At 38.5% G+C, this 12,232-nt stretch overlaps 1 protein-coding gene across 2 annotated transcripts in view; it reads right to left on the bottom strand.

Moving 5' to 3' along the window:
* Fas1 (fasciclin 1 Fas1 domain-containing) overlaps positions 1 to 12,232 on the bottom strand; it is a 239,328-nt gene that overhangs the window by 48,455 nt on the left and 178,641 nt on the right. For both annotated transcript variants that reach the window (XM_083110839.1, XM_083110840.1), the window contains exon 2: positions 3,070 to 3,211. In XM_083110839.1, the coding sequence (XP_082966965.1) occupies positions 3,070 to 3,211 (142 nt within the window). The remainder of the gene's footprint in view (positions 1 to 3,069; positions 3,212 to 12,232) is intronic.

Below are 12,232 nucleotides of genomic sequence, written 5' to 3'. Positions count from 1 at the left end.
GTGCAACTGAAGGAACATCTGATCATATTATATTTGAATGTGGTCTCAACAAGGTTACGCGTGAATATTTCTTAAAAGAACTAAAATAAGCAGGACATAATGGGGCATATGCTTTGACAACACTTCTGAGGAATCCGACTAATAAAATAATATACATACATACCAACTATATTAGAAGAGAAAATATTGTGTTATAAAATTATGAAATGTAAAAGCTGAAAAACTGAAAGCAAATATATATTTATAAAAAAAATAATGGAACAACCGGGAAGGAGAAAAATAAACTTCAAAAATGATAAAAATACAATAAAAACGGAAAAAAATACTGAAAAATTACCTAAAAACCAAAACAGGCCGGAAAATGAAAAATGTTTTCTGGTTCTAACTGAAGCGAAAAGGACTAGTATCAGGCTTAGCACTGTTTTCACTGAAGCGAAAAGGACTAGTATCAAGCTTAGCACTGTTTTCACTGAGGCGAAAAGGACTAGTATCAAGCTTAGCACTGTTTTCACTGAAGCAAAAAGGACTAGTATCAGGCTTAGCACTGTTTTCAAAGCCCAGAAATAAAGATTATTTGTCATCATCTTCCTAGTTGTTATCTGGTATACAACCGGCAAACCAACTTTTTCACATGTATAGAAATTGACGGAAATTTTAAGTTGTCGATGTAATATAGGTATATACGTGTATATATATATATATATATATATATATATATATATATATATATATATATAGGGCTGAGTCGATACCGATACTCTCACCGACACCGATACTTGTATAATTCCAATTTAAAATAACAAAGGGGCTATATATATCTATATCTGTGTGTGTGCTCTGTTGCAATAATGCATCTCAAGTTTACAGTATTTTTTAGATCAGTGACAATCGATCAGATGTTTCAAATATGAGAGAAATATTAAGAGAAGCTAAGAGCAAAATAATCGTGTTGTCGTCCCCCCACCCCCAATGTTGAAAAATGTCTCTTCAAGCTCCTCTGAAATTAAGGGATCACTATTCCCAAACTAACATTAAATCATCCGTGAACACAAGAATAATTGGCGATTTACCAGCCCCGGACACGTCTATAACTAACAGTAAAGCTGTAATGTAAAACCAATCTCGTCTCTTTTTTGTCCTTTAACAAAAAGAATAAAAATTTGTAAACGAAATGTAAGGAGAGAATGATAACTAACCAATCTCTTGCTTCTATATCAGGCGATTGATTTCAGTACAGTGATATTCCGAAGTGACCTTACTTTCGACATATATACTTTCGGCAAATGATTTCTAAAGAACAAGTGATTGCATCCATTGGCGTGGAGGAAAATCCAAACCCATCACTACACGTTCCAGAAAGTACCTGCCATCATCTGTCGTTCAAAGAACATTTCCCTGACACGTCCCTGTGTCCAAACACGCCTGGTTGGGACAAACAAAAGTCTAAAGTTGGAAAGGAAAAGGGGATTAGCCCAGGTATTTGAATTTCCAGGAATATGCTATGTACTATGTCCGAGACAGGTCCACCACGTGGGCGATGACTGTTTTGACTGGGGGAGGTCTCTAAGGAGCTATGTCCACAATACACCAGGTGTCTTGTTGGTACCGGGACCTCATTGGGATTATTGTTACACGAGACCGCATCTGTGGGAACGAAGCCTGGTAGACTTCGAAGGAACTCCTATGGGGATAATTTCACGTTAGCCATGATTTGCAAGATACTTGACGGCGAGTCTTATCTGCGTATTGATTCTTTGTCACATACTTGCCGTTCACGGAACTTGAGTCCATGTTCAACTAACAAATGCACAAATACGTATTTTTCAAAGCCAAAGGTAAGTTGGAAAAAGTGAATGAACCTTTGAAAAGGAACAAATTTTGGTTCTGGCCACGCTTCTAGCGACTCAAAGACAATGGTATCGGCTGGTATCGGTGCAAAAATATCAACCGATACCCTAATATATATATATATACAGGGTGAGTCATAAGTCTCCATACAAATGATGAAAACTGTGACTAATGTTTATTTTTCCTTTTCAGGCAGATGAACCAATGAAAAGAGATGCCACTAACGAAGGAAGAACGGATTGACATCATTCTGTTGGTTGGGAGTGGTACCACCCGTCATGTAGGACGTACATTCAATGCAACACACAGAACGTGGATAACCCATGACACCGTGGCACCTGCGTTACCCTCCTATCATCTGTTGCTGTCTTTGATCTTCCAGGCCTGCTTTCGTCGGCGACGGAACCTGTCCTTCTGAATTTCTTGATAAGTTTGGCCACGGTGTCTTGGGTTATCTGCGTTCTGTGGGTTGCATTGAATGTACTTGCTACATGACGGGTGGTATCACTCCCAGCCAACAGAATGATGTCAATCCGTTCTTCCTTCGTTAGTGGCATCTCTTTTCATTGGTTCACCTGCCTGAAAAGGAAAAATAAACATTAGTCACCGTTTTCACCATTTGTATGGACACTTATGACTCACTCTGTATATAATAAATAAGAATGGTTGCGGTCAATTTTCAGAATACGCCACTCACACTTTGCAATACAAACGAGCATTATACTTAAATAATCTAACATTAAAACAAAATACTGATGTAAATGTGTAAAACTTGCATGCAACAGTTAAATATAATTATATAAAGATCTCTGTGGAATAGTTAAAACAATTATTATACAAAAAAAAGTATATCGATCGATAGTGATGGACATTTTGCCTGCTATTATCTTTGTCGTTGACTGTACATCAGTAAAATGTATTAAAGAGCATTGCAAATGTGTTAATTTATAGGAATTACAGTGAATTAGTTTGGAAACTCAGATCATAATGTCAAAATACTGTGCCTGCAAATTTAATAAATTATCCTTAAACTGTTTCATTGGATAAAACTTCCTCATTCCAAAAGCGATTGGGTTAACCACATTGACCTGTAAACACACTGTCAGCCATTTCTTTTTAAAACCTTTACTGTATTTTCTAGCCATTTTAGAGTATAAACATGCATATTAACTGATTTCTTTTAAGTGCACAGGGTTATATACACATCACATGGGTACTTACAGATATGATTGAGCACGTTGGGCTCTTTCGTTTGTTTGCTTTGGTATTTCCTATAGGCTTGATTTGTGAACGCAAATGCTGTTACTTGTTCCGAATCCAGCATTACCCTGGCCATCGGACTCTTCTCCACAAGTTTCAGGAACTACAAGAGAAAGCAAGAAAGGGAACAATTAGGAACGGAAATACATGAAAACATACTTCAAAAACAATTTACAGTGTGACAAAACGTGTTTATAGGAGAAAATGGGGTATTGCCGAACACTTTAAGCTTTGATGGTGAATTATGGAATTATTTGAAAACGGTTTAGACGCTGCATATATTCTAAGTAAACCCTAGTATGTTTTCTTCTAAATCAACTAGGTAACAATGTTTCCAAACTATTTGCCTCACACAAGAAATTATGAAAAAAAAAAGCCTGTCATGTTCGATATTGCCCCCATTTTTCGGTGTAATGGCGAACACGTTATGTAAAACAGTCACTACAAAGACAAATGAAGTAAAAAAATAAGGAATATAGACTCTGTTTTATGTACATTTATGTACAAAGGAAAGACGAACTCCGAAAGTTGGTGTGCAACAACAAAAAAGGGTTTAATGAGTTTTCAAAATTCCAAAAATTATATATTTTCATGTGAGAGGTTACACAACGTACATTTCATGACTACAATTTCTTGGATACTTTCAAAGATTTTCTTTAGTGAGAAAGAGGTATGTAAAAATTAATTGCAATTATAACTATGTTTTAAGCCTATTAATGATATCTATGACGTGTACAAAATAAAGTTGTGCCGGATATTCAGTCATTTGATGCATCGAATGTCCCATGATATAATTATAATTGGAAATAGAAACAATAGTGTATTATTATTAGTTTATAATAATAGTTATTTTATTAAGGGAGAAATTTCCTTCCTAAATTAAGAAGAAAGCTCTCACATGATAATGTGTTCATCTTACGTCATCACCACCACACTTCAATTGGCCTACCCTGTATGTATCATCCTGGTTCTTTTAAAACTGAGATATTTTACAGACTAACGAGGTTCTGGTTCACATCCATTATAACCCTCTGTGGAACTTGTGTGTTTGTGATTGTCCCTCCATTCATTGCATTACATTTATTCTCGCTATTAGCCAAAAGAAGCAGAAAAGCGAAGTAACATAAACGAAGAGAGATTTACCCAGGTTCTAATGACGTAGGTAACGGCGAATGGACAGACTCTTCTTCATCCGTGCCTAGCCCCTTACGTATGGGCCGCTCCGGGATGGCTCTAAGCGTTGTTGGTTGCATAACACGGAGGCGCTTTTATTCTGAGATTCTCGGAAGCAATGCACGGGGGCAGTTTCCGAGAATAACGTCGGATCTGATACACGGAAACTTCAATGAATCGTAAAATCCATGCAGAAATGTTTCACACGTCCATTTGTGCTTTTAGACCCATTTTAGAGGCTTCTGTTGCTTTTAATAAACTTATAGAAAGAAACTACGCAACAACGGCAAAATTTGGTGGGGAACAACAAATCCTTCCTAATGTAAATGCAGTAAAACACGATAATCAAAAAAATGAAAAGAATGGGAAAAGAGATAAGGTGACTTAATTGCCAACGTGTAAGACAAATAAATATATTCTCAGCTCCCGCGTACGGAAATGCTTAGCGCTATCGCCTTTGGCGTGAGCGATCACGGTTTAGATCCCATGTCTCCTTGTAATCGAGGGGTGGTGGGTTCGTTTCCCAAAGGGGACACGCTTCAATGTGTTTCGGAACCCTCTTTAATAAACTATAGGTCCAGTTTGGACACATCTCAGGATAAACTGGTCTTAAAACAAAGTTTGAGAAACCAACTACTTGTCCCGGGTTCGATACCCAGTGCAAACACATGGTGGTTCGATCCCACCTAAAACGTCCAGTCACGATTAACTTACCTGTATATAAAGCAGACTTAAAACAAAACAAAAAAACTCAAACTTCTTGCGACTCAGAACAGTATAAACATGGTGATGGACATTTTGTCTGATAGTTATGCATCCCACTATTCCCCCATAGTAAATAGGAAGAACGAGTGTTAGAGCAGTTCTCCATGACTGAGTTGGGAATAAAGTTACTCTGATATGGAAAGATCAATTCGCGACAGCATAGAAATCCAGCATTTGCTTCTAAGCCATTGCATTAACCTTTCTCAACGGGGTGGGGCCTAAAATAAACAACGTCTTTAGATTTGGGTCTTCGAAGATCTAGAATTCCTTCCGGAGGATAGACGGTGCCGCCGCGTAACGTCACTGTTGTATCTTATTTGCACAGCCATTATAGCTAGCGAAATGCTCTCTAATTTCGCCGTCTTGTTATCCTTTGCAGTGCAAATATTGCGATGGGATGGGATCCCGTTTTCCCAAAAACTTCATAAAGCTCCACCTGAATCCGAGCGTAGGTATTTTTAACCCGTAGTAAAGAGAGAGAAAACGGTGCTTGCCCGGGCGGGGGAGGGAGGGGGGAGGAATAGTGCACGTTTTAATGCGTTACGTGACTGAATCCCTCGCTCCAATAAGTGACGGTGACCCACTCTCCCGGTCGCCATGGTTACCGGGAATGAGGTTCTCTCCTGGGTCGTTTCCACGGCAACCGTAGCCTCCCACGTAGGCCAACCGCGCGCGCATGCGCAGTGGTGGAAGGCCTTGGACGCGGATCACGTGGGCGGTCGACTGCGACGCTCTCTGCCGTCGAAAATTGTTACTAAATCTACTAGACGTTCTTGAGCTCGATAAGGCTGTGGTTCTTTCTCTGCCTCGCTCGTAATGTGTCAGAATCTTGGAAGTATAATAACTTCAACCGCTGTAATAAGTATATGAATGATTCATGTAATCCTTCAGTTTATCTCGAAGTGCCTTCGATAGCCATAAACTACTTATCGATATCCCTTTGGCCCATTTACTTTCAAGATTCGAGCTTTAATCATCAATGTATTCTTTTCTCAGCTTCTAAAAAAACTTACAACACAATTACTATCGTCCTTTCAACTTCACACATTATATATACACTGTGCACCAGTCTTAAATTCGATTACTTCGATTTATTTTATCTCGTTTTTTCAGTCACTTTTGACTCATCGCGATGACGAATGGTGAGTAGATGAGTTGAATGCACATGAATCCTGGATCCTGGCGCCACAGCATCGTTTGCCTGCAAGTAGGGATGGTACGGTGACAAGACTTGGTCTCGCCTGAAGAGACGGGCTTGTAAAAATCGAGACTCTTCGAGACCCAGGCAAACATCTGAAAAGTCGAGACGAGACCGATACTTTGAAATATTAAAAAATACATTTAAATCAAATTTACACGTAATCAATATATTTTGTTTATAGTAGAAGTGACAAAGTTAACGCGTAAGTGGTAATAGGAAATCTGTGGCGCATGGTTACATATATTTTAAGGATAAAATCTTTTTTTATTAATATTATTATTATCTTGCGGGCCGTAACTCCAAAACAAAGCGCCAAAAAGAAACAACAAAAAAAAACTTCAAGGAAAGATGTTTTTCTAAATGACTTCTATATCATGGTGAAAGTTTGTGCGCGTACACGTTGTATATGTGGTCTATGCTAGATATTTCGAGCCTAGAGACACTGGCAAGCCTCGACACCAACTCTAGAACGGAGTTCCCAGAATTCACTACATGAAAGACAGGTTGGCGTTCGAGTGTCTTCCGAAAAGGTGGTATCTGGACAATTGCGACCACAGCCTACGAGCCCGAACTCCTCCTCCTGTTGCATCCAACGTCAACTCCCTATAATTATAGGTATTTGCTTGAGTATTTTCTATTTTTACTTTTCCTAAGTGTTACAATCCTTGTGGATATTAGGGTTCTCTACCGGGAAAGGTTTGAACCGTATTTATTTCGTTATCGTATTTCTTAAACTAGACAAGTTTTTCCATGTGAGATGTCGCCGTCAAAACCTAGGGAGGTGAGTTTACCAAGTCCAGTTTCTGTACGTGGGCTAAAACCAGTTTCCTCGTAGTTTTTTAGAGAACTTTCAATCTTGCTGTCGATTTCAATGCTCCTCTTTTTTTCCCCTGGCCTTGTACGTACATATTCTATAGTTTTTGGTCATCACTTTCTTACGCGAGTCTCACGTTTTAAGCCTTCCTCCACAAACACGCAATTCTGTCTTTATGCGAGTATGGTGGGAATTCCTGTACGTTTCCACCCAAGGTCAGGTGACCTGATCGCAATTGTTCCATCAGAAACTTATTGAACATTTCCTGATTGTCCTTCGTCGTGAAAATGACAGAGGAGAATACTTGCAGGTTTAGAGAAGCGCATGTGCAAGAAAGGTGAAACAACAATCATGAAATTCAACAATAAACGGGATAAAAAACGCATGCCCTAAATCGAAGGGCAGAAACGAGAAAAAACATTTTGACACAGCATTAGACCGAGAAAATCCATAACTTCTATAAAACTATGCAAGCAGTTATTTTGACATGCAGCATAGCATTCTATCAAAAGACCATAAAAAGAAAAAGTGGATCAGAAAACATCTTTCACATAAAAAAACAACATATTATATGATCTGTGCCGAAAAACATACAAGCCATTTTATGGGCGTTTTTTAAAAATCACAAACTGTGATTTATTTATTTCTTAAATCATACAAAATGATCTTTTAAAGAAAAGCATCATTTTTATCCACCCTGGGTCCTACAGGCCCACTTTTTCCCTGAAAATGTTTGCTCATGTATGAACAAGGATTAACAAGCAGAAATATTCAGTAATATATAAAACCTCAATATATGACAAAATTGTTATCTAAAAAAAAGGTTTTATAGAAAACTGTTATAATACTTAAAATGAGCTATAAATTTGCCGAAACAATGACCTATCCCTCGAAAATGACAGAATATGGGAAAAAAATGCTCATACTGCTTTTTCAACCAACTCTATCATGATACACGTTGTAATATACTGGAATAATATTTCAACTTTTTCTTTTTGTTTAGAAAAAAAAGATGCAAAAATCATCAAATGTCTTCACCATGATAATGACCATCGAAGTTAATGAGTTATATATGTTTAACTTTCATTAACACTCGATTGACTACATTTTATTTTCCAACATCGCTGCGCAATATCGCTGTTGCTCTCGGAAACGAAGCCCAGCTGAGTTCCTCGGCGTGAAATTCGACTGCCTCGGATCAAGAGATTCTCCACGCCCTCAAGGTCCCCGGAGTGTATCCAGGGGTTGCTCCCGGAACGGCCCTGTCCCACTGCCCTGCGAACCCCCATTCGACTCCCGGAGAAGGGGCGTGCCCCATATACCTTCCCGTGGCCCACTTTGGAAACTTGTCCAAATAGCGCAGCGGTTGCCTGGAAACCGAGACCCCCTACCTCGCCCCGAGCAAAAAAAAATGATGACGTCAGACTTCGTGGGCCATGCGCGTTTCTCCGTGTGACGCCGTTGCGAAGCGGGAGAAAAGGGGGAACGTTACGTAATAGCCCCCCCCCGCCCTTGTCCCCTGGTCCGGAAACTACAAATGCAACTGCATAATTAGATTATATCGCTCGCAAAAGTCCCCGCTCGTATGATTTTCATGGGACGTAATCGTGTTAGCAGCGGCCACAATTTTCCGGCTGCTTGGTCCCTCAATGGTTCCTTACTCGTGGAATATCGCACAGAGGACCACAAAGATATGGGTGAGCAAATTGTCCACCGCTATATTTATCCAGGTTATGACGTTGAAGAGACAAAAGTTCAAAACGTGCAAGCATGACTTTTCATCGGTGTCTCCCTTGAATTTTTCCCCCTTCTTACTTTACGTTCGTTTTCTGCCACCGGTAGCTAGTCGTGGCGACAAGGATTAATCATTAGATGAAATTGATAAAGAGACGTTCAAAAAGAACTCACCACCATTAGTGGCGAAGGGCAAAGGGGGGGGAGGGGTTAAACCTTTTTTGCCCTTCGGGAAAGGGGAGAGGGTGCAAGGAAATATGATCGTTTTTAGAGGCAGATGATGCATATTATTAGTATGAGGACGAGGAGTTTCACTATTATTTATGTTACAGGAGTAGAAACTATTCAAAGGGTTAAAATTACTTAACTGACCAATACCTGACCACCTAATCTCACACTGAACATTCGCCCTTTTTTTTATTGCACACAAAACCAATGCTTTTAGAAAATATTAAAATAGATTGTCATGATTGTACAAATACATTTTAGGTAAAAAATATATTTCCTTTTAAAAATAATCATTATGAGAACAAAATATAATTACTGTAAGGTAAAACATGTCTTTATATTTACTATTTTTGTGGAACAAACAAGTTATGAATAAAGTTATTTCTCACTAGTTTTTTTTTTTTTTTTTTTTTTTTTTTTTTTTACACTGCTTCTGCATGCATTTCTAATTATCTTCTTCCACTTCTACAACCACTCTTTCTAACACGAGTGGTACCATGGGTACCATGCAGACTCCCATAGTGTTATACATTATCTGCAAACACAAATTGCAGTCACAGATGGTAACATAAGGAAGGAGTCGAAAGATCGGAACCAATTATAAGGTCTTTTTTGTTATTGTAGTTTTTGTGTTGTGTGTTGCTTTTGAACAGAATGATATTATTTTTCTTAGCAGCCTTCGTCAAATGTTTGGCTTTCACTGAGAAGTCATCTTCTATTCTCCAAAATGCAGTAACGACAACAAACAAAAATCACAAATTGCAGTCCAGTCATGAAAACATACACAAGGAAAAGTCAAATGAAAGGCTTAAAAGTTACGGGACACACAGCTCACATTTAATCGACTGTTATTTACAAAACGGCTTCAACACTGATCAAGTGAGGATCACACCACCATTTTTGTCATTTTAAAGATGGTACATCCTGCATGCATATGCATCAGCAAAGAGCAGTGGTTCCTTGCCCTCTGGAAGCCTAAAATAGACATTCTGCGGCAAATGAAAATTCAATGTCTCTATGCACGCTTACCACGCCAGCAAGTTTGCAAATAGAGGAGGAAGTTCGACAATGGCCTCAGTCCGTACTCAGATGGGTGGAAACACCTTCGCGGTGGCTCATAAGTGACTGCACATAGATTCCAAATATTCTTCTTCTTGAGGTATACAGGCACTAACTCAAGACTTGAAAATATATGTGGATCAGCAATGGGTCTGTGCTAAAATGCAGCAAACTTGTGCAACTGTACGTGCAGAAATCTACTAGGTAAAAAACAAAAACGAATTAAGGTTTTAATTTGATTGTCGCTTGTATTACCAACAATAACTTTAGAAGAAAACTTTGAGATGATTAAGCTGTTAAAAAAAAATAGGGCCAACTATATCTATGAAATATGCTATGGCATGGAAATGTTGAAAGAGTTTTTAACACTTTACTCGGTACCATTAGAACGCAGCAAGTACGTTAAGAAAAATACCTGTCTATGGAAGTTCTAAGGGTCTAACGAAAAAGACAATGAGGCGTGCGTGCAACGGCATTTACGGGAAGGGGAGGTGAAAGAGCAGACAGACTGTTGTCTTCCAAGCTGCACAAAGCACTCCTTCGCCCGTACCCCAGTTCATTCAATTACCTCAGCACAATGGAACCAATTAAAAGACAAACTCACAACTCGCGGAGGTTTTGGAGGGCTTCCATATTTACCCGCTAGTTCCGAGTTCCTCCCGTGCGTTTCATTAGAACATGAAACGACTACTAACAGGTTGCATGATGGTAAGCAACAGCGTAAAAACAGCGAGTTACACTCTAGTGTGTTTTCAAGGTCACAAATGTTTTACGCATGTTTTGCGTGTTACACAAATATATTGTCACGTCTTTAAAATTTAATGTGTACACTGACGTGCACATATATTCCTAGACCAAGCAGAGTTTTGCACAGAAATTCTAGTTTTGTTCCAGTGCGGCTCGAGAATGGATATTCCCTAGCGAGTATTCCTTTGTCAATTACATCTCTCATCATTCCTGTCGTCGTGGTTTGCCAATAGGAGGCTTCATATTCGCTTTAGGGTTGTGTAGTATTTTGTTCATATATACTACAGGAAAAAAATCCTTTTCGTATCCTTTCCATTACACAATCCAACATGAAAAATTAAAATCGTTAAATATTTCCAAATAATTGAATCACCTTTGTCTTCCACTCGCTTGGCGGCGCTAGTGAATTGGGCATTCGCTCTCCCGACGAAAGCGTCGAATCCTTACCATAGATTACACTGGGGAACAAAAAAAATATTTTATTTTGTGGCATAAAGTTGAATAACAGTTTCAGCACACAAAACATCTGTGATTGCCAATTGTATGATTGGTTCAGTTGAATTGACTCCAGTTACAAAAATAAACACACCATGGAAAATGTAGGAGGTAAAATTACTCCACTCTTTTCTCGGTAATATCAAAATTTGATAATTGGCTGTAATTCCCATTAAGAAACTTATTTATTTATTTGTAAATTGTTGTTGCTAGACAACTTATGAAGCATTGCTAGGGAATATATCTCTTAATGTTCACTTTTGTAGTATAACTAAGCGAAATGCGTTTAATGTGAATACATTGGAAATATGAGTTCCTCACGTAGTAAGTGTTTCAATAACCCAAATGTTTTTTGCTATATATGTGGAATATATTGTCTACCATCACAGGGAAGAAATTTCACGGATGTAGTGAGAGAGATTTGTATCAGGCTTATTTTGCCAAAAATCTGGGACAACAGCATAAAAAATGGGTCCCACATATAGTTTGCAAAACTTCTTTGGAATCACTTCGTTATTTGGGCCATGGCGGACGAAAGGGACTCAAATTTTGAGTGCCCATGACATGGAGTGAACCAAAATATCATGTTAATGATTGCTATTTTTGTGCTGTAAATGTTAAAGGCATGAATAGATTAAAATAGCGTAATTGGGTATACCCTAATGTAGAGTCAGCAAAACCGCCAATACTGCACAGTGAAAATTTACCTTTACAAGTATGTACCTTTTCGTAAAATATCGACGATGACGTTGAGATATCAGATGAAAGTGCTAGTGACAATAAAAACGAAAGTGATTTTGAAGGATGTAGTTCTACACCGCAAGAATTCTTCCAAGGCGAACTGAATGATTTGATTCGTGACCTACATTTGTCAAAAAAATCATCTGAGATTCTAGCATCGCGACTAA

The sequence above is a fragment of the Lepisma saccharinum genome, chromosome 24, assembly GCF_977018435.1.
Source record: "Lepisma saccharinum chromosome 24, izLepSacc3.1, whole genome shotgun sequence".
Lineage (NCBI taxonomy): Eukaryota > Metazoa > Arthropoda > Insecta > Zygentoma > Lepismatidae > Lepisma > Lepisma saccharinum.
Note: the sequence above shows the minus strand (reverse complement) of the source record. Positions and strands in the feature narration are given on the sequence as shown.